Raw genomic sequence first — 23,867 nt, 5'->3', positions numbered from 1 at the left:
CTGTATGGTAAAGAATATGATGAAGGTGAGAAACCTGTGATTAGACATTGCAGCTAGTTAAATCTGTAACAGGGGGTCCACAGCTTCTTTTCACAGGGAACAAAAGTGTGATTTAAAGTGCAGGTTTTAACCTCTTTGGTTGAGCCTCGGGTAGTTCAGAGGGAGATTTTCCTCTCTGATACTGTGCCAGGTGAGGTCAGCTCAGCCCTTGTGGGGTGTGAAGGGGTGAAGCCCCACTGGGGTGTTTGGTTCTTACCTATAGAGTTTGCTTTCCTCTGCTGGTCTGCAAGGAGTTTGAATTTGCCATACCCCAAATCTGTGCTGTCCCTGGCTTATAGCCCTTGGGGAGGAGGGGAAGAGGTGTGGACAGGAAAGGATGGAAGGACAATTTTTGTAATTATGGGATTCTGGGAACTTTGGAGCCTCACCCAAGTTTTGTTCAAAGTCTAATTTTTTTCTTAGTTAAAATGTGTGCATTTTCTCGAGCACAGAACGTGAATTTTAATTAACTCAGAATAAATAAATCAAATAAAATGCTATGCTGCAGCACTGTCAGGTTGCTGGGCTGGACCAATGCACAGAAGGAGCCGCAGCTGTAAGAGCAAAGAGCAGCTTTGCCCTAGCTGTTGTACATGGAGAAGAGAGCGAGGCAGTGGCAGTCTCTGGTCTGTCATCTTTGTTGGCAGAGAAAACAGTTGGTCCTTCAAATCGCCTGCGAGGCAATACCATCTTCCTCTCTGCAAATGACCTCGTGGGTGTGGTAGTCCATGTGCTTTTGCTCATCATCAGAGGAACCAGGCTTTCGGCTGAGTCATGGCCAGTGCCTGCGCAGCCAGTGCTGCATGAAAGGCAATCCTGGCGCAACGCAGGCTGATAGGAAGCATCCTTACACAGTGAATTGCAGGCCTGACTAGAAAAATTTCATATTCCAGATAAAATGAAAATTGGTGATACCCCATCACAAAAGCAGCCACCCATGAGAGGCTCACTTCCTTTAGTAACACACTGAGAATAATTAAGTTTGAAGACTGTATTTCAGAGAGTGGGGTGCGAGCAAACACAAGGTCAGGATATTTTGGCAAAAGCCTTGGAGGCTTGGACCTAATGTGTTTCACAGCATCACAGGATGGGCCTGCAGAGCCGTTTCCTTTGGCATTACTGAAAAATGCTGTCTCTTGCTCTGGGTAAGTTGGCGATATGTCAGTTTTATATGGCAGGGCTTACCACAGTGACTTGCATATCACTTTATATCCAGATGTTTAGGTGCTAAGCCTACTGTTCTGTGCCACTGCAAAGGTATAAAAACCACAGCAAAGAGAAGAGATTGGTTGGCAATAACTTAAGCTCACCAGCCAACTCTATCAGTATCTGCATACAAGTCATGTTGAACTCATCCAGAGTTTGAGGAAAGCCTGACAGAACCGAGCACGTTTATCAGCCTAAGTAGGCAGGTAGGGGGGCTGGCAGGGAATATTTGAACAATAATCAGTGCTTCAGAAGAAGAGGAATTTTACAGTATGACTTACTGAAAGCACAACTAAAAGTGATGGGCAAATAGAAGATCAAAGGTCCCCATGCAGCTTGGGGCCATATCAAGGTGCTGTAAGTGCTCTGTGACTCTGCCAACTAGATGAGAGGGGGAGAGAAGAGCTGTCAGCTGCATGTCAAGAGAGACTTGAGGTGGCATGTGGGATAATACGTGATGGTCTGAGAGATGGACTCACTCTTCCAGTAAAATAGGAACAAACTCACACATGAGTTTTGAAAATTTGGCTCAGTTTCCATCTCTGAGGTTTTGAAGAAACTCATCTAGTGAAACAGAGGGAGGGAAATGTAACAAAAAAAAAAAAGGGAAATGTTCAAACAATATTACAAAAAAAAATCCTGCTGCCCGTTCTCTGAAGTGTGTACATATGGCTACACTCCAGAAAACAGCTGGTTCAGGGTGTCTCAGGAGCATAGCAAACACTGTCACCCCCAAGGAGGTGGGATCACATTGGAGTGAGGCTTTGCCTCTCCTGCCTTGGAAAAAGAGAAGGGCCAGAGACACCAGAGCCAACTTGCTGCTCCCCTTGTGAGCCGATGGAAGAGGGGACATGGCTGTCGATCCAAGGGCCGATCCCCTTCCTGCTTCTCCCTCCCACAGCAGCAGCCATCTGCCTAGATTTCTGAATATTGGTATAGTCCAAGGGTGCCAGAGCTTTGCTGTTGTCCTGCGTGCTCTGCAGCTATAAGCATCTGCCTCTTTTGACTCTTCCTAGAACTGGCCCTGAGTATACAGCATCGAGCCTGAGCAGGTCTGTGCCTTGCGCCCTGCGCTGTTAAAGCTGATGGTAGTTATCCTCCATTGACTGGATTTGAGGATTTGATTTTCAACCTTGTCTCCAGTGAGAAGTACTAAATGGGCCTCAGTAGCAACCCAGAAACAGTAGCTGGAACCCTGGCTTAATTTGGAAGCTGCTTAGTCAGAATGATATGCTGCCTGCATAAGGAGCTTCTAAGAGGATGCTCCTCTAGCTCTGGCTGGATTTATCATTGAGATATGTTGCTTTGGGAAAAGCAATTGCTCATACAGCAACTGCATCATATTACTGTATGCCATTTAGTATGGTTCTCTTTTGAACATCTATTGATTTTTAAGGAAGAATGATGTAGAGGACAAGTTTTTCTTCAATAGAAACAAAATTACTGGTGAATAAGGATCCAGCTTGTAAGGGAGATGGTAGCTCTCCACCTTTTCTCCAGCATGTGTATGCCAGGCCCTTCAAATGAATCACTGAAGTAGCATTTGCAAACGGATCATCACATCACACTCCGGAGCAGGCATATAATTAACTCCTTCTGAGAGCAAAGGCCAGAATCATCCTTCAGGAGCTAGGTTTCTTGGGATGGTTGGCTAGTTCAGAAATGTGGATAACCATCTGAAAAGTTCAGCCACAGCTGGACCTGCGCAGAGGCACTGTGCGTTAATCTAGCATGAGATTTAGTAGCCAAGAGCCCTGGGGTCTGATCTCAGTTCTGTCACTGACTTGCTGTGTGCTTTGGAGAAGGTCATTTAACCTTTCTCTGGCTCATTTTCTCCATTAGTATAAGGGGAGAATGATACTAACCAGCTCCCAGGGAGTCGTGAAGCATGACTAAGCTGTGTTTGTCATGTACTGTGGAAGTACACAGTATATCTAAGGCTGCCAGGAGCAAAGATAGGAAGGGCTGACAGGACTTGCTGGCTTCTAGCCCGAGGCTCAGCCCCAGCGCGTGGCTTCCAGGAGTGCCAGAAGGGAGCATTAGGTTTGTCACGTGCATAATTCTGTGTCTTCTTTCGTATCGCCCAAAGGACCCTGTTCTGTTAATTATTTTTCTTATTATCTAAGTTGTGACAGTTGTGAGTCCCTCTTGCAGACCTGGCTCCTGATTGCAGCACAATCCCCCCATGAGGAGGTGAAGCGGAGAGGGAGGTGCTGGTCTCTTCTCCCTGGTGTCCAGTGATAGGACACGTGGGAATGGTTCAAAGCTGTGCCAGGGGAGGTGTAGACTGGACATTAGGAAACATTTATTTACTGACAGGGTGGTCAAACACTGGAACAGGCTTCTTAGAGAGGTGGTTGATGCCCCGAGCCTGTCAGTCTTTTAAGAGGCATTTGGACAATGTCCTTAATAACACGCTTTAACTTTTGGTCAGCTTTGAATTGGTCAGGCAGTTGGACTAGATGATCATTGTAATGGAAATATTCTATTCTATTCTATTCTATTCGCATGGGGAATGCCTTCCTAGAGCACCACGAGCCTACTTGAGACTCCAGTACCTCACCTGGGCTGTGTTGGATGCCTGTTTCAGTGCAATAGAAGCCCCCCAAAGGGAGAGCAACTCTTCACTCCGTTCTCTTCAGCCTTCCCTAAATGTATTTTTTTTTGCGTGATCAAACATTATTATCAGCTTCTGTTGGCTTTGTTTCTACTTGCAGGGTAATTGTCTGAGTACAAAGAGAGGGGACTTGAGATAGCCTGCCCTGTAATGAGGGAAGGGTGAGCTTCTCACGTCTACTCTAAGGTGCAGGCAAGTAGCAACGTGCGAGCAGTTGTACTTGTCTTGTAGTGATACAGACCAGCTGAGATAAGGCAGCGTATTGTTGGTCTCTGTGTGTGTGTCAAAGTCCTGAGAGGTTCTGGTCATGGTCAGCATTAGGGATCTTATGGCTCCCGAGTTGCTAGCAGGGGTTGTTCTGAAGCACGGAGAGATTATCTTACCTGCTTAGTGTGTGTGGAGGGAGACAGAGTTGGGAAATGTGAACAAACCCCTCTCATTTAAATAGAAAAATGAATCTGAAGCTAGAATAGCCTTTCATTTACACCTGTTCAGTCCATCGACTGCAGAGATGTTCCTCCTGATCTACCACAGCAGAACTGAAAAGCATGCTCTCTTTTAATTAGAAGGAAGCACCTTTTAATCAGCCAGCACAGTGCTGACAGATGTAGTGCCTGAAAAGAAGCACTGAAGAAGAGGCCTGAATGAGTGTCTGAAGCACATTGCAACCCTTATAATTTCAGAACTCCTAAGAGGAAGGGTCTCTGCTATTATTCAAGCATTCTTGTTATGTGGCTTCCCATTGGAAAGGCTTAATTTGTCTCGTAGCTCCGTTGCTCAGTGGCGTCCTAGAGGAAGTACTTTGCCTTCACTGTAAATTGTTTCAAGGCCAGGCAATGTGTGAACAAGTGCATGGGCATCATGTTACAAAGTTCATCCAAGGTGCGCTTGGCTATGTGAAATAAACACTTAATAAGCAGCTTTAACTTGGGAATGTCACAGCAAGTAGATTTAAGTGGATATATTCTTCCACCCTTTCTTGAAACACATCTCAGCTGCTCTCTTGCTCTTCTGGTATGTATGCTTTGTGGTACCAGGCACAGTGAGCACTTAATCATTTTACGAGGCAGCCAAATACAAATTATGAAGCCAATTAACAAATACTTTCATTGACAGGATTTATACTGCAGCTTGGCTCTGTTCATATGCAGACTAGTATAGAGGGCCCAGTTCAGGAAAGTAATTCAATATCTACCCAATTTCCATCAGTGTAAATGGCACTTCAGCACAGGTTTACATGCTGGGCCCCAACATTGAGGGCAATTTATTCTCCTAACCAGGGCACAGACTAATGGACCAGGAGATCAGCTCATGGTTGTACTGCAGATATGCTCTGTGATGTTGGCTAAGTTGCTCAATCTGCTTTAAATTTAAATGAGAATGGTGTTTCTTTTTCAGTCTTCTGTATATTATATATATACTATATATATATATATATATATATATATATATATATATATATATAGTAAATTCTTCAAGACTAGGTTGTATGGAGCAGGAGGGTCTTTACAGCAGCTAACTTCATATATCTGAGCTGGGGGATAATATCCTCCTGCAATCAGAGGTGACAGAGAATCCACCCTCAGGTTGTTTAAATAGGCATCTGCTGTGAATCAGTCTCCAGAGGAACCCCCATAAACCCACTCTGTGTCTTAACGCAACAAAACCACAGTCGTGGCTGAGACTTCAGGGTATTACTGTTTAAAATGGGCGTTTTCAGAAATGCTCTGATGTTCACGAATAATCAGGTTAGTAGTAATAGTAATTAGCAGTTTGAGGCACCTTTTAATGTGTATAATATCATTTGTCCCTGAGTACTTAGAGGGGTGTAGTCACTTGCTCTGGAGATGGCTGAAATGCAGCCAACTCTGGGATGAAACAAAGCTCATGTTTTAATACCACAGAGTGAAGTTGCATGACCTTTTAGGACAGAATGTGAGTAAGAAGGTTGTCCTGTCCCTCCAAGTTTGTGCACTGGCTTTTTATACAGGAGAAGGAGGTTATTAGAATAGTTGGTTGCACCAGGCAATCGCTTTTCTGGCCTAGTCCTGATGGGTTTAATTTAAGAGAGAAAGGAATTAACCAATGTTCACTTACAAGACAAAATGGGAGAAAAAAAAAGGAAAAAAAAGACCGAGAAGGCAGCTCATCCATTCATGCAGAGATCTCAGTGTTCTCATGTATTTCTTAATCCTACTCTTTCCGCTGCTTTAAATTATAGTTCAGCAAGGTATTAAACAGACATAACTTCAAACACAAGCAGAAAAAAGGACACAAATGGGGCAATTCTAGGTACAATAAACCATGCCTGTCATTCAGAGACCTTGCTCATTCTTGGACTGAAATTGCAGTTAAAATGCAATTCATAAAAACGGCACTGTCTTATTCAGCAGATCTTTCTCCTTGGCTTTTTACTCCTGGTATAGCTTTACAGAACAAGTATGGTTAAAAGAGCATGTTATTAATTAAGAATTAGTCAGTTCTAGCTGGGCAGGTCAACTGCAGTCTGGAGTTGTCTCTGATTGATAGCCTGGTCTACCTACCGGTCGGTGTTCATATTACTGCCGATGAGATGTGAGAAGGATCAAACAAACAAAAAGAAACTGCCAGCGGCTGTGCAGACACCAGGTGAGGCAAGCGCTGAAAAATGTAGGGAAACCCTCCCTCCTGTAAGAAAGCCACAAGGTCAGGCTTTGAGAGCTGAGGTTAGTATGAAGCCTTTGGAAGATCATTGTGCTATTCACATTAGTACTATGTTCCTGCCTGGTTTAGGTCTCAGCCACCCGAGTGATCTCACCACTAATGCTTTGGCCAGGTGCTACACAGCAGTCACTGAGAGGACAGAGATTGGCTTTATTTAAATGGACACTATTCCTGACTGCAGCTGTTTTGGCTGAGTGCAGTGAAAATTGTGTCCTTTAGATACGTCTCTTCCATTAAAGATATTTTGGTTGAATTTGCTCTGCAGTGCTATCAGGGAAAAAACCCTAATATTAAAATTTATTACTCAGTCAAACTGTCCAGCTTTTTACAAGACTAAAACAAGGAGCTGAAATCTGCATTATAAGACTTCCAAAATCAATGCATTTAAATAGCATGCTTAACAACAGGATAGCAACTTCAAGTCCCTAGTTATGAGAACTTTCTCCTTAGGGTGTTGTAAGATTGGAGGCCAGTGACATGCTTAACTTCTCCAGGAGAAGGCTTATTCCATGATATCTCATGTCCTGGAGTTGCATTAATATTTTGGTGAGAGTAGCATGTGTTTTTCTAAGGGAGCTCTCAGGTCAGTCACTGGACGAGAATTTATCTCCATTTTGAAATTTTAGCTGTATGTAAGCTTAGTGCCTCTGGTCTGCTGCATGCACCCACAGGACATAATATTTAAGTCTGTAGCTGATGCTAAAGAGTTAACAAATTACTTGGGAAAGAATGCAGCCCTTTGAGGCAGAAGAGGGTTTCAGACTGTACAAAAGAACTGCTGGATTTCCAGTGGTAGGACCAGGAGAGAAGATGGAGATTTTTTGTATGTGTGTACTTCTCTGCGTACTTACAGGAGGTATAATAATTACTGATATATTTTGTTCAAATATTGCTAACGGGTCTCATTCTTCTCCGGATAACCAGTCCCAGTATAGAATAGGGTGGTGCAAATCAGAGCTACGTCAACTGAAGATTTGGTATCAGGAGTTTGACTTCCGGAGTTCCCCATCATCCTTGTTCCCATCCTTCTTTATTGACAGTCAGCAGCAGTTGAGACCTTTTGGTTTATTTATAGAACTGGGACAAAGTATACAGGCAACTCTATGATTATGACTTTGGTGATATACAAGTGAGAGATAACAGAAGAAGGAAAAATTGCTCAAGCCTTGTAGTGGTCATTGTGACCCAATATGAATCTCTCATATGTCGAAGTTTGAATTACTTGCTTTGCTTGGGCAGAGTGTGCTGCTGACTACAGACCCTAAACAGGGCTCTTCAGAAGAGTCTTTAGGACCTTTTAATCACTATAGGTAGGAGCTTTCTGCTGATTTCTCTGACTTCACTGACCTAAGACTGGAACATGCATTTTTACTAGGCAGGGGAATGTCTGTATACTGGCACTTCTAGAGCAGATGAAGCTATATCATCAAAGCTGTATTTTCTACTATTTAAATAGAGCCACCTCCAAAAGCATAGTTCACCTGGTATAATATAAATGTGTCTTCTCTGACAGATTGTGGTGACAGGGATGTTGGAAAAAGATCACAGCTCTTTAGACTCCCTGACAGATGGGGTGCAGAAATATGAAGTTAGACATGGCCAAAACCCTCAAGCACACAATCAAGTCCTATGGCTTAATATGTCGGCTGATTCCTGGTAACTGCATTGTCTTAGCATGCAAAAATGTGAGATAAATCCTGTTAACTAAGCCTCACGCATAGATGTTCATGCAAATGTGTGTTCCCTCCTATTTGTGACAGGATATGAACATGCAGAAGGAGGGTTACAGGAGCTTAGCTGATGTGCGGTATCTCATGCTACAGTGACTTCTGTCAGGAATTCCCTTGCTTTGCCTGTGGAGATACAATGACAGGAGGATTGGGAGTATCTGCAGTCACTGCCTTGATTTCCCTGCTGTTTTTCTGTGCAGGGAGATTCTGCTGAGAAGTATCTGTCCTCTTTTCTTCCTTTTCCACAAAGTCCTGAATGGGAGCACTCACAAGGACGGGCTTGGAGGGGAGCATACTACAGGAGTCAGCTTTGCTCCAGCTGGCTTCTGTCCAACCCCAGTTTTCTCAGAATGCAGAGAAAAACATGAGTGCAGCCCATACAGGACTTCAACTAAAGCCCTTTGAGGGTTTGCAAACAGTCCCTGTGTTGTTGGGATTTCATTGTGGCTCTTCATTATGCGTTCTGGAATATTTTACTCCAGACCTGCTCAGAACTTTGTTACGAGGTTCACGAAGACACTAGTGAACAAGAGGCATATAACTGTTTTTGCATTCTGTGGAGTGGAGTCCAAGAAAAGCTTGTTGTTTGTAGAAATGAATGACCAAGAACTATAACTTGCTTTTATAACTTTTCCCTTCCTTCTTTGGTAGCCTAACAGTTTGTAATTTTTCTGCTTGTTCATGCAGGAACTACCTCTTCAGACTTAGTCTACACAACGTTTCTCTTATTCAGGTATGTTCACTTTTTACTCTTTTGTTTTATTTGACTTGCTAATGAATGTCCTGTAATATTTGATGTACATTTTCAGAAGGCTGTATAGTGTAAATTTGCCAAGGGTGATGGAGCAGGGAGAAGACAAAGTCAGAACCAGATGCTTATTCCCACTCCAGTGATCATGCTGGGGGAAGGGCTCTTCTACACGTACCCATCTGGACAGTGCCCTCTGCTCTTGATTCTTGAGTGGGTGCTAATGGGATCTGCCAAAAATATGGCATCTTAAGGAACAAAGCATATAGTGTGACTGATACAGGCTTAAACACAACAATCAATAGAAATCCTTGGCTTTCATTAGAGGAGATGTCATATGCTGAGGAGCTGTGTTTTGCTGAATGCATTACTAAACCCAAGATTGGACTAGAAAGCATTCAAGAGGCAAAATGGGTTGAAAAACATATGTTACCCATGGCAGAATGGAGGCAAAGCAGCTCAAGTTTGAAAGGGCTTGCAAATATCCAGCAGTATTAGGACTTTCCTCTCACTGCACTGAATCTGGAATTGGAAGATGCAGCAAAAATTGTTAGTGAAAACCCCAACTGGTTTTCTTTAAATAAATAAATACTTATGCTCTGGGATACTTACCGTCTTCTACAGTTGCTAGAGCACCAAAGATGTATTTGGCATTTTTCAGACAGATTGAAGGGCCTTCCTCCTGTACCTGACCACACAAAGAAGCCATTAGAGTAGTATTGCCAGCCATTCTGATATGCACAAGCCTTTTGCTGTTAGTAAGAGTTACAAGTATAGCTGCAGAGAAGAAAAGATGTTTAATGGTTGTAAAATGCATTGAATCTTCCTTTAAAACAAAAACAAAGTCCAGAGTTACCAATGACAACAATAGAGTTAGAGAAGCCGATACTCTCATTTGGCAGTAGTTTCCCTTTGCAGAGCCACATTAGCATGGCTGGACAGCTTCCAGCGAGCACACAGGAGAGGGAAGTCTCTGTAGTTATGCGAGGTGTCATACCTTCTGCAACGCCTGTTATCACACTACCTCTTGTGCTTGTCAGACGAGGGATCCTCTTCCATGAAACCCAATTGTGAATCTCCCTTATATACTTCTGAAGTCAGGCTTGGCTTGGGTGCTTTTCAGTGCAGCGAGTTTCCTTTCCTACACTGCAAAACATGGGAAGTCTCCTTCTATGGCACTGGAGGATGCTGTGGGATCTCCGGTTAACATAATGAGCTTAGTTTGCTCCTGCTTTCTGGGTGTATCCGGTCACTTTGCCAAGACTTTTTGCATGACAAAGAGAGCATGGAATTATGTTGACACACGTGTTGGGAATGATGGAAGCGATTGTTTCCCGACCTAATGGTTGCCTAAGTAGCTGCTTGGCTTGTCTCCATAAAGCACATGATGTGGCTTAGAGGCACCCCCTCCCACCTTCCCTTCGCCATGCATCATTTTAAAGATCGGATCAGAAAGCAAGACAAGAAATGCAAGGAATTTGCAGTTAGTTCTATAGGGGGTGAGACTGCAGTTTAAGAAGTAATCACAATGCTAATTTGGGTTGGTTTGTACCTCCTCTTTGCTTGTAAGTAAAATACAGTGTGGATCTTGTCAGGCCTGATTTGGGGATAGTTTTTCATCTTGAAATTGTGGTCTGATTTATTTCTGCTTATGGGACTTGCTCTTCAGGTTGCCAGTGGTGCTAAATTTGTTTCAAGGTGCAGGACTGTGTTGACAGATGTCTGCTCCCTTGCATTTGTACTTCCGTGAGGTGAGGGCAGAAACATGAGGAGCGCAGTCTACAGAGACAGCAGGATATGCTGGTTGTGAGGCAAAGCCTGGCAGTGTGAGGAATATACCTCTCTACAGCAGGGTTAGGTGAAGTTTAAAGCCGTTTTTCACTGAGTGGTCTTGTGCAATCAGCTCTATCCCTAGGCCGCTCTGTCCCTGTGGGGGAAAGGCAAGGGCACATTTCAGCCCCACAGCTGTCATGGAAAGGAGAGGAGGCCAGGGTGTTCCTGTGAAGGAGCTGACTCTTAATTGTCTTTTCAACAAGGGTGGCAACAGCATCTTGCAGGAGCAATACCCCCGTGCCACCGCTTGCTAGCACAGCAAATTCAGTACTTTAGTCTCTCATTCTGTAATGGGTAGATTTACTAGCTCACTCTACCTAATGCATGTTTTCCTTGACAAGTTATCTGTTCTTTAACCAGAAAATGAGTATTTCCTGCCATTGAGCAGGCCATAATGGTTTTCATCACAGCATTACTTTATTCATTGCTTTCCAATGGGAATAAATTCTTCTTTTTCTGGATTGTAATCCCCTTTATGAATACTGCGTATCACAAACCTAGTGTTAGCCATATCGTTACTCTCTGATTTTAGAAAGGTTTTCAGCTCCCAGACTTTAAAAGAAGGCACTCTTTCCTTCTACCTGTTGAATGACTGTGGAGGCCTTTCATTTAAGCCCAATGCAAAATCAATTAAAATGAGCAAGAGTTCTCCATCAAATTCAAGGATTGTTTAGTGAAACTGTCACTCCTGAAAATACATTTTAGGAATCTTCAGTTCCAGAAGCTAAAGTTATGGTATTACTCCTGAATCTGTGTTGGACTGCCAGTAGTATAAACTTAATTTTGTAATCTCCACAGCAAAGAACACTGGAGTATCATGTAGCCACTCCATGTAGTCTGGATAGGAAGTTATTGTCTTGGAATTGCAGTAGATTAAAAGACAAAACTTAGCATTATATGGGCAAGTTACTGGATAAGAGCTCTGTAAAAAGATAGGATTACCCTATAGAAAAGTTGAGATTTCAGGGGAGGGGAGGAAGAGAGGTAGATTTTAGGATGTGTCAGCTGTTGGACCATATTATAAACGGGTAATTTCTTTTACTTTCTTAGCTCTCAGCAGAATTACCATGTGCCGAAGTTTTCTTCTCATTTTGAATTTTCTGTTGGTTCTACTGAGGTTGTTTCTCCAAGACCGTAGCACTGAGCTTTTACATGGGAACTAGTGAGTGGAGTGGAGCAGAAACTGAAGCAGAACAAGCTTGTTTCCTGCTCTGCAGAACAAAATGTCCCAACTTCTCTGAGATTTTTTTTCCCCTCTCTCTTTGTTTCTGAAATGTGTTTCAGAAATCCCATTTGGGGCCTGAGAAACCTTTCACCAAATGAGTTTTAGTTGCCCGAGAAACTTTGGTGTTGGTTAATATTTCTTTTTGTGAGAAACATTTTTGGCTGAATGTCAATATCTAGAAGGAAATTGAGGCCAAGGTATTTTGGGGATCACTTGTCATTTTGTCTACCTGTTTTTCTTGCCAAAATTGAGGCACATCATTGTTAAAGAATTTCTGAAAATCAGCGTCCTGAGATGCCCCAGGTCAGGTATCCAAAAGCACCTGTTAATTTTGGAAACTTTGGCATGTAGCATTCAAATTCTTGCAGCAGTCAAGAAACATAGTTTTAAAATGTATACTGTTCTCTAAATCTTTTAGCATCTCTTTTAAACAAAATCCCTGCAACATGTTTCATCTCCATCTTTAAATGGTCCTCTTGTATGCATTGTAAGCTCTAAGTATTAGACATTTTATAGAACACGTTTTTAAAATGATGTGTGCTTGGAGGATACGCTGTTTAATTTATGCATGGGTCTGAAACAACTTTAGCTCCTAATCTTCAGCTTTCACAGTGAGGCTGTAGAAAAGTCAGTTTTATACTGGAGTTTGTAATTAATAGAGTAGGTGGAAAGGTCATTTTAAAAACATAAGCCTTTGAGCAAATTTTAAAAAATGCACAATGCTGATTAGGACTTCTTAGCAAGGAATGCTATTCTCTGGTGTGCATTAAAAGCAGGCTACTTGGCAGGCATTTCATAAATCCCAGTGCAGTGCCTACCCGCTGTTCACCCTGATTTTACCTGGAACTTAGAGTTCTCAATTGAACTGAGCGGGAAATTATTTTTCCAACCTTTTTGAGATGCCAGGATTTCCAAGCTTGTTGCACTGAGATGAAAACATGACTTTTTGACATCTTTGTAAAATCTGAAAGAGAAGGAGGTAGACACATGGTTACTTGGGATGCAAATATTCTGGGTCAAGTATTTTCTGAAGCATCGAGAGGGGATTTGAATGTGCATTTCTCTCATCTGAAGCGATTGACCTGGTTTGTCTGGGGCATATTTTTTCCTTCCCTTTCCTTTCCTTTCCTTTCCTTTCCTTTCCTTTCCTTTCCTTTCCTTTCCTTTCCTTTCCTTTCCTTTCCTTTCCTTTCCTTTCCTTTCCTTTCCTTTCCTTTCCTTTCCTTTCCTTTCCTTTCCTTTCCTTTCCTTCCCTTCCCGTTTGTGACCAAAAATTTCCCGCCGGATCCAAGGTTCCCTTCTGGACTGTCATCTGATAAGTTTAATAGAAACCGTTAGAATTTCATAAAATGTTTTGATTTCAATTATTTGTTTTAATGGAAGATCTCTTGTGAAAAAGTTTCTAACCAGCCCTGTGAAGTTTTTATGCTGACCAGTTATAACAGGTTAATAGTATTTAAAATACTTCAAGAGTCTGTATGTGTTCCCTTTCTTAAAAATAAACTGTATTTTAACAGTATATGAAAGAATGAATGGGTGCACCTATTGGAAAACTATGTGGAAGACTTAAGTTATTTCATATGTTAAGAAAGACACAAAAATTTTGAGATTAAAATATGCTTTAATTAACTATCTAATATTTTTTTCCTGAGGACAAAAAAATTAAGTGAGGACTAAGTTCAGAGACAGAGCATGTTAGTTCCCCAGTAGTCGTGATGCTGAATTTGGTAGGATTGCCTGTGGAGTTACACCCTGTCCAGTACCACCTGGGCTGCCAGAATCTAGATCTCCAATTACAGACCTACAATTACCCCACTGCAAAACATGAAAATGCTATAAAACACATGACTTTACGTGCTTTTGAAGTTTTGCTCCGAATTTATAAATAAGAGCACCTACATTCATTGTGGGCACTTTGGAGAATGTTACCCAGTCACTAGAGCAAAACTTGATGAACATCTCAGTCCCACTGGAGGCATAAGACTTAAACCCAAGCTTAAAGTCAACAACATGCTTAGGCAGCATCAGCTCTTAAGGCTTGATCCGAAGCTTATTGAAATCAATTTCTTTCTGCTGATATCATGGGGCTTTGAAATGGGCATTTTTTCAAACCTGAAATATGGACAAAACATTTCCGTATGGTGCTGTAGCAGATGAACTACAGCTACATAGCCAGTGCATTTCCGGTAAGGAGGGTTTTACTCCGGTTTTTCTTCCCTTAATCTAAGAAGCAGAAACATCCCTCCTACAGAGATGAAGCTCTGAAACTGCACAGCTGCTCCTGAAGGCACACTTCCCTCCTTGCTAGTCCCTGGAGGGATCTTTAGCTCTGTGGCATAATCACTGGTAAATCAACAGTATGTATCAACAAAGTATAGTTAATAATAATAAAACTTGCCTATCAGTCCTCAATATGTCACATAGCAACAAATGGAACAGGTTTCATATTTTGCACTTTGAATCAAACCGAGCATTAAATGCATTATTTTCTACTTATTTAGGGCTCAGTAGTGCCACATTTATGTGTGCTGATGAGAAACATGCTCTGCAAGTGTAAGAAAGTGTGAGGAGAGGTGGCAGAGTTTAACTTCGTTTTTCTCTCTATAGTTGAATAAAATGATAAACAAAACCAATGGGGAGCAGCGAGTAATATAGTTTACAGCACAAATTGTCACTCAAGTAATCTTTCCTGGTGAAAATACTTCACTGGGAAATTTTAAGGATTCAGAATATGTTCACAAAACCCTGGTGCTCATCAGAAAACGTACAAATAGTTTTGTAAGATCAGTCTTACATCCCCAAGAGATGCTGGATAGGCACCAGATGGGGCTTGGAGGCCCAAATTCATACTGCTGGCTCTGCCTGTGGGCACCTAAAGGAAGGTTAATCTGCCCCATTTATCTGCCTGGTGTTTGCTTGCATGTGAAATAGGGATATAGCACTCCTTTATAAAGTGCTGTGAGTTTTGTCAATAAAAAGAGGTAAAAGTATTGTATTTCAGATTTACTTGCAGAAATGTCCTTGAGACAGAGCTGTTCCCATTTTTCAAAATATCCTTTCAAAAATCACGAAAAAACTAGGCATTGATATGCAGCGCAAACCCATGGGTGCTTAGAAGCTGGCCCAGCTTTGCTAAAGATACTTATTTCTTCAGTCTAGTTGGAGTGTCAAGATTATCATCCAATTTAAAATCCAGTTTGGGAAGTAATTTTGGGAAAGAGTGAGAATACTGTGCCTATCTTTATGTACCACTGAGCTGCCTGACAGGAACTCCAGTTTGAAATGTTCAGGAATAAGCTTAACTTGCCAGAAGTAATTTTCTTAAAAGCAGTTTATTATTTGTTTCTTGCAGATTCCCAGATACATCTTTGAATTATATGGCACATATTTCTAGATAAAACATTTATTTCTTTATTTTTAGGCCAATGCAGTTCCCTCATTTCAAAACATAATCAAAACCTCTACTAGAGCAGATGCAGTCTTTAATATGTGGCTCATAGCTGAGTTGTGATTGTCACATATTTTATCAGTACGCTACATTTTTTATTAACAGATTAACATATAAATCTATTCATAAATCACCTTCCAAAGCTGCACCTAAAACCTCTCACTCTCAGCCTAGAGGTTTAAAGCTATTCCATAATAAAGCATATATTGGCTGAACAAACTTTCTGGCAAATTCAGCTTTTTATTCTTATGGTTTCAGGTTCCCAAATAAAATGTACTCCCTGAATACACCCTTCCTTAAAATGACTGATCAGGAGCTAGATTGCAGCTTTCAGGTGCAGGTCTCCCTTCCCAGGATTTATCGAGGGGAGAAATTTCTACCTGGAGTGGGAGATGGGGGAAGAAAACAAGGCAGGTCAGACTGGAGGTGTCCATGTCTGAAGGCTACTCTTCATTCTCCAAGGACACACTTCTCCAGCTCCTCACTGCAGGGAACTGTACTCTTTAATAGGCTCCAGCATATGCTGTTGGGAACCAACCTTGTGCTGATGTTACTCATCAGCTGAAATTCAGAGAGCAGAGAAAGCAGATCTCTTCTCACACTCTGTAGCATTGAGTCATTTCTGAACACAACATCCTCTCTGTCTGAGAGAACCCAACTCAGGAGTCCATTTATAGCCAGCAAAGCTTTTAAGCCCAGGTTTAGCTTTAAATAAATGCCTGTTTTCCTTTGAGAATTTTCCGAGTTAAGAGCATGCTGCATGCTCTACCGAGTGAGAATACGTTTCAATATGTGCATTCATAGATTTGCTAAACTGGCTCAGAGTGCACTGTGTAGTTGTGATCAGTATAATCGCCCTCTAAAGTGAGTATTTAGGCATGGTATAGGAAGTTCTTATATATATATATATATTATTTTTTTTATGTATACATACGTATGTACCCATACAGAAGGATCATATACATAAGGTTGTATAGCATGTATAGGAAGTTCAGAAGCTATACCTGTTTGGATTCAGACTTGGCATTAGAGCAGGGCAGCCTTCTTGGAGTCAGTGAAGGCCACAGAGCTGCTTTACATCTGGAGGGGAACTACCCTGTTACGCTCACAGGCTGAAGTGAGGTTTGTGTGATGACTGTCAGCCACGGACTGCCAGCCCGCTTTCCCGGGTAATTTGTTAGTTGTCATTCCCTCCTTCCCTGTCTCACCTCACCTAAAAGCCAAAATTACTACAGGGGTTTTGGTCTTTGTCAGCAAACATTATAAGCAGGATTCAGAAACTGAATTTAATTAGCTGCTGAAGTCACTTACAGATAACAGTAGCATATTGGGCTCTTTATTTGATAAAACCCTGTCAGGCATTTTTTGTGTAGGGAATGAAGACTAATGTTCTTATTCCTTGCACCTTACAGTCAGGACCATTAAACATCCTTTAGAAAGGGGAGGGAAAAAAATGACAATAATAAAAAAAAAAATCCTGTGGACTTCTCATTTCTTGTCACCAATGTTGCTTCTGTATCTTTGCAAAATGTATTTTGGTTTGCCTGTTTAGCCCTTTTTCTCTGTGGGCTCTTTCCCACTCCATCAGCGCCAGGAGGCTCTCGGGGATCTGCATGTACTTACGCCCTGGCTGTCCCCTGCCCTGACACGTGCATTCATCTGCGGCTGCCGTCAACAAATCCAGCTCTGCGGATGTTCCTGAGAGGCAAATCAGCCTCTTGTTGTAGGATACACCTTATCTAAACTGACATTTATATAAACTGAGATTTATATAAATATATGCTGCTTTTTTTGTTATTATTACTTTAGGGATGTGGGATATTTTCAGACATGGGAGAGGTTTATTCTTTACCTGCAAATGCTGGCTTACCACAAGGCACAGAAACCGTTTCCTAGTTGCTCCTGTCCCAATTAGGGCGCTCTGATGCAATCATTAGTGAAGGCTCTAACGCAGGACGGGTTTGATGCAGCACCTTCGCTAACAGCAGTCGATGTGGCGACAGCGACCTATTGAGTTTCACACGCCGAGCGCAGGGTTCACGCAGTCAGCTCCTGCGTCATGCTCTCCTGGAGAGGAGGTGATACCTCCTGCAGTCTCTCCCCCATTCAGCAAGCCTGGGTTTGTGGAGGTGGTGAGCTGCCAACTGATGGAGCCTGGGGAGAGGTCCTGGCACCCCGCTGCCGTTTGCCGCTTCTCAGGGCTGTGAGCTCAGTGAAGTGTTCTTTCTACCTGGGACCCGGCCCTGGCATCGGAGCTGAGCTGCACATGCTGGGAAGTCAGAAGTAAGAGAAGTCCTTGAAAACACAAAGCACTGCATCTTACAAGATCAACAATGGAGTATCTGGGCCAATTACTGCAAAAATGCAGCAGTTTGGGGTTTTTTAAGACTGAGAATACAGAGAAATATCTACATTTTATTCTCAGAACAGAGCTTAAGAGAGATCTAAATAAGTCACGTCCCTTGCACTGGCTCTCTGCACAGGATTAAGTTTGACCCTGATAGCATCCAGTCATTTATAATAAGAGCATTAAAAAAAACCCCCATCATTTATTGATTTGCACCTCTAAAAGGGCCCTTGAATGACCTCATATGTTTCCTTTAAACCCAACTATTGAGCTCTTAGAAAAAAAGAAAAGAAATGTTTTATAGTAAATACATTTCATGTCAGTGTGTGCGTTTTTTCCCTAGATAAATAATCCTACTTTTCTCTGTTAGTAACAGTTCAGCTGATGTGTGTTTTACAGCTTCTTTTAAATGCAACAGTTCTGAATGACTAATACGAGGGGATTATTGGAGCCTGGAGCTACACAGCAGAGTCACTAACATGGCCTGCACAGCTGTTTCCAGAGACCCAGAGCTGGGGAGCAGACACGGGAACAGTTTGCTCATCAGTCCCACAGGACATCGATCCTGTCTCAGCACGGCAGGTGCAGCTTCCCTGAGTCCTTCGAGATCCTCGAAGAGCTTTGGCCTCCAAGGTTTCACCTGCCTTCCCCAGGCTGAGCTCAAGGAAAGTACAACCCATGTGCTAAGAGGACAGACGAATAAACAAGCTCAAACTTGACTATGCCTATGGTATCTCCAACCACCTTAACTGGAGAAAGATGGCAAGTTTTCAGGCTCAGAAGCCTTTCTTCGGGGCTGCCGGAGGAGGAGCAAACCTCCAGCTAAGCAACATCAGGCAGCAGCTGCTGTGAGTTGCCTGCTAATGGGAGAGGAAGGATGGGCTGTACTGCTGGAGGAGGGTGAGGGATGTGGCTGTGGGGTATTAATGAGTTGCTGGGTGCTACCACAGCCTGAACAGTCAATAGGAACAATGATCTTACAGGTATTCTACTGTCACTGAAATGCTTCTTTCATCTAAAAGTTACCACACCATGGTTATATCTATCCCATAGATTTTTATCAGTAACGTGACTGAGTAGAGACTCAGCTATTCTGAGATTCGGGAGACCAAGCGTGGGGAGTCAGTGGAAGAAACTATGCAGAAAAATCGCATATTTCTCTCCATTCTCTATAAGGAGAGTTTGGATAGCATGGACTGGCTACCTCACTTTTAGACAGCTGCGGGGAGGTAAGGTAGTTTCCAGCCATCTCCAGTCTGAGCTTTCCTTTCTCCACACGTGAAGCTGAGATAATGATACTTGTCTTTTCGAAGTGCTTTGAAATATATGGCTTTCTGTTTAAGACCTAAGTATTATACATGATGATATACACTTGTAAATATAGGGAATTTGCCTTAATCATGAGTCTGCAAGGTTGTTACATTCTGATTCATAGACTATGTAATATTAAGCAGTTGTTATCTTCACCTCTGCTTTCTAGGTAAGCAATTATGCAACTTCAGCCTTTCCACATGCTTAAAATGGACCCATTTTTCACTACTTTTTTCTAAACTTCTTAAATGAAAACCTTTTAATGTAAAAATAGAGTAGTTGGGTTCTGGTAGGGGAAAAATGCAAAAAAGATGTATCCCTTCAGATAAAAATACTTTAAGTATAAATAATTCTGTTGTGTTTTTTTTTTTTTTTTAAGAGAACAGCTTGGAAAGAATTTGGGGGGAGGGTGGATAAAGACATGTTTTCATCGGAAACACTTTTGTGTCAGGAATGTGGATCAAATTCCGTACATTATTTTAATTATTAATTAATCACTTCAGACAGGAGACAAAGTGTGGTTTTGAAAGTTTTGAAAGAGAGTGTTTTAATTCCATATAAGTAAAGAAAAAGAAATAACAGGGCTGCAGCCATTTGAATAGGCTGCAGGGTTGCTCAAAGAGAAGTGATTTAAGCTTTATTAAGAATGACAAAAAAGTTCTTAAGTTAGCCTGGGAGTATTAAGAGACAAACTGCAGTTGCCTAAGAGGAGAGGATTTTGATGCATGGGGCAGAAAGGAATGATCAATGGTTCATAAATATAATAGTGGTAAACACAGTGACAGGAGAAAAAATGTATGTGGCTAATATAATTGTTACAAATTTAGTAGCTTTTGCTGTGAGATCAGTTACTGAGGATTTAAGAACAAGGCAGAAAAAAGAAAAAGATTTTTTTCTTTTCAATACAAGATAAATGTGAAAGCATTGAAAACCACCAAAAAGAAGTTAGAAGAAGCACAAAGAAGTATGCTGCATTAATCCTGTTGGAGAATCGTTTTGTATTCCCTCATCTTAATTACAAGGCATATTCTCAAAACTCATTTGTGGAATCTTTGACCTTGGTAAAGGTCAAATGCAAACGTGCTGGAGGGGAGGTGAGGGAAGAGCCAGGTGGCAGGGGGAATATAAGGGCAGGACTCAAACTGAAGGAAATTGGAAAATAAATCCTGAGTTGGCAGGAGAGTGCAGACTGGAGAACAGAACAGAGGAGCTGGGAGGAAGGAATAAAAGGCACTGCATCAGAGTCATCTTTGCAGGAGAAGGAGCAAATAAATTCCTTGTTGAGATGAAGCTTGGCAGAGCTCACTACGGCATCAGGTGCTGACGTCTGGTGTTTGAAAAGAGGAGGCAGAAGCAAGGCAAACTGTGACAGTCCAAGCAGGGAGTCTGAAGGCATCTGTTTCCCAGCCTTAGGAGGAAGCTAGGTGGATCGATGCTACGCACAGTGGTGGGGCTCTGGCCGCTTGCAGTGGCAGCAGGCAGGGACTGTGTCCAGCTGGGCTGGGCGGTGGGGGGACAGTAGGGCTTAGAAACACTTGAATTTCTGATGGTGGGACAGGAGAGGGTCAGAAAGCCACCTTCCCTAGCGTTGCAGTCCAGTTTTGATTTAAACCGTTGTGCACTTCCATTTTGCAGCAATAAACAAAAGACTTGAGAAATATTTTTGGGTTCTTGAAAAATCAGCCCCATCGCTTCTTTCTCAAACTGACTCCTAGTGCTTCTCTGAGACAAGTATTTGATTTACATTGAGCAAGTGCTGAACTCAACCGCTGCCTGTGTTGCTGGTGATGTGATGGTATTTGAAATGTGAAGCTTTTGATGTAAAGAAATGGAGAGATTCAAGTCCTTTCTGGCTTGTCATTTCCCCACTGACCACTGAAAAGTGTTGCTGCATCTGTAGATAACTGTAGCCTGCTCAGAGCCTTCCAGCATATTTAGGACTGGATGGATGTTGGCTTCACACTTAATTGGAAATGCTGGGGAGAGGAGTTGGGGGCAGAGTATGGGGAATTCAACACTGTTGTTTCTTCACTTTCTCTGTATTTAAGTGTTCCTTGCTGATGGAGCACAGATGGTCTTAGATTAAGGAAAAAACATGCCAGAACTGCAGGCTAGGCTCAGACTGGGGAGTTAAGCTTGACATGAAATAAGCAGAAGGCTGTAATTAGCTTATTAAGAGCGTTAGGCACCTGGCAGAGGAAAGCAGATATGTAATGCACAATGTAGCTATAGAACAATAAAAAAAAAAAACCAACCACGAAATCTGTTTTATGAAACATGGGGGACTTTTCATCACTGACTTCCTCTTCCAACCCAGCTTGGTAAGATCTGAAAGGTCCTACTTGTTCTTGGTTATTAGTGATTTATCAGAAATGACATTTTCTGACAGTTTGTGATGCTAAGCACCAAACCCCATAGAAGCCAGAGAGTCTAAAGGTCAAAATCTAGGTGTGTTGCCAAAAACTTTCCTGGGAAGCTTGTACCACACTTGCCTGTGCACCATGTGTACTCCCTGATTGCAAATATCAGACATCTCACTGCTCCCTCTTGTTCTTTCTGCCTGTTTTTTGCAGGCACACATTGTCTTTCACCTTCACCCTAGGATTCAGGCTCACTGGGGCAAGAATTGCCATTTAATTTTAAGCAGAAATGCCTAGCAGAGTGCAGCTGAGTATTCCAGGTGCTTCCACAGTACATGTCAAACTCCTGGCATCTAGGAACAGGAGTCTGGATCCTTTCTCTAGGTATGCGAAACAAATTCAGACATATATCTGCTGAACTGAATAGGGAAAGTACAAAGAATCTTTTTTAGCTGAGGATTTAGAATTTTTTGCCCATATTCTTGAAGCTCAAAAACTGTTACTTTAAAATTAGGAAGAGCAGGAGGGAGAGTCTGGTTTCACTTAAGTTCCTGTGGTACAGGCAGGCTCAGGCAGGATCTCTGTTTTCAGCCTGCCTTGCAAAACTTTCCCAATCTCTCTGGCTTGCATGAAACTGGCCTTGGCTAATTAATCTCAAAGCTTTCATTTGGTCTCAATAATGCATCTTTCACTGAATTAAAGATTTCCAGTGCCTTTTTTCCCTTTTGGTTGTACTACACCAAGCTTAAGTGCACAACCAGAAAAAGAATGTTGATAGGATAAATCTAATCACATGCACATTTATTTGTTTAATTGCACACTGCCCCCTTTTTTCAAGCCAAGACAGGACTCAAACCATGTTCAACCTCTTACACAATTTTAATGAGAATATATTGCAGTGTTTGTCATCTGAAAGACTATTGCCCCTCCTAATGCAAGAGATGTGATTTCCCTAAAGAAAAACAGGAGGCACAGAACAGTGAAAATGTCATCTTGAGTTCTTCATTAGTCTTTTTAATGCTGCAGGGTGTGCTGATTTTGATTCCTGAATCTCAGCCTAATTGTTGGGAGAATCAGATCCAAATTGGGCATTTCCTCAAACTTATTTTAGCTCCTTCTCAAAGCAAACAAATAAATGCTGAACAAGTATATTCAATGATGTAACCTGGAGAGGAATAAAGGATGCAAGACTTCCCCACTTTAGAAAACTGATAGTACACAGAGGTTTCACATGTGCTTCAGTGATTACATTTTCGGTTTGAAGCATATATAGGAAGATGGCTTTTCATAGCAGAACTCTTAATGTGGGTGCTCAAAAATGCACTCAGTTGACTGTGCAGGATTTGTCCAGTCTGCCTCAGAAGCAGGGGGGGAGGGAACACAGAAAAATGTATAGTGGAGAACCCTTAACATCTCTACATAGCAGTGAGCTTCAAAGAGGCACGATGGCAAGGAAACCCAGAGCAGAAAAATGAAAGAGAATAAAATCGCCTTGCTTGATGCAGAAATACAAAGGAGTCTATAGCCATGGTAAATTGATTTTGTACTGAATATGGGCTGGTCCCTTGGAAGGGTTTTTGAACCTCCTACTCCAGAGATCATTGTGCAAAACAGTAAGAGGAGGCTGCTTGGAAGTCCTGTCACATCCATCAGTGGAGCCCACAAAGAGGAAGGAGGGATTTAGTTCTGAATGGCGACTCTGCCAAAGAACATAAAGGGGTGGAGATGGACATCTTTTGGCGGTAGAGGAGCCTCGAAGGAAGAATTGCCTCCACTTTATCAAGGGCGACCATGGCTGTGACTCCATTTGTGGGCTCGCTTCTTAGAAATAGCTTGTTGTACTTTGTTTGTAGCAACTGAAGGACCCCCCCCCCCCCCAAAACCTGTTCTTTACAGAATAAACAGTGCTGGTGGTGTGGGAAATAGTGCTGTGTGCTGCCCACCTGGCCAGTGTCAACTGCACCTGCATGTGCATTGGCTGTACTTATATTCCTGACCTGTGCTTGACTGCAGTGGAATTCTTCTTTAATTGTTTTTGACTCAGTGTATTTTAACCTCTTTATTTAGTTATTTTATTGATTTATCATATAATCTTATGTCTCTCTAATCTCCAGTACATTTAGTAAACGTTTGTTGTCATAAGCTATAAACTGAATGTGACATGGCAAGAAACCAAATTCCACCGTGGCTGTTAATTACCCAGTATGCTAAAAGTCTTGTCTCAGTTTCTGTATGCTTTTGATCTTCAGTAATAGGAAACACTGTAAGTCATCCATCCCTAACATCCCCTGTGCTGTTCT

General features: G+C 42.1%; 1 protein-coding gene across 5 annotated transcripts in view; it reads left to right on the top strand.

Annotated features, from left to right (window-relative positions):
- Nucleotides 1-23,867, top strand: part of SEMA5B (semaphorin 5B) — a 281,859-nt gene that overhangs the window by 163,912 nt on the left and 94,080 nt on the right. For all 5 annotated transcript variants that reach the window (XM_030018532.2, XM_030018529.2, XM_030018530.2 and 2 more), the window contains one exon: nt 8,983-9,028. In XM_030018532.2, the coding sequence (XP_029874392.1) occupies nt 8,983-9,028 (46 nt within the window). The remainder of the gene's footprint in view (nt 1-8,982; nt 9,029-23,867) is intronic.

The sequence above is a fragment of the Aquila chrysaetos genome, chromosome 6 (assembly GCF_900496995.4).
Source record: "Aquila chrysaetos chrysaetos chromosome 6, bAquChr1.4, whole genome shotgun sequence".
NCBI classification, from domain to species: domain Eukaryota; kingdom Metazoa; phylum Chordata; class Aves; order Accipitriformes; family Accipitridae; genus Aquila; species Aquila chrysaetos.
The sequence above is the reverse complement of the archived record's forward strand: the minus strand, read 5'-3'. Positions and strand labels throughout refer to the sequence as shown.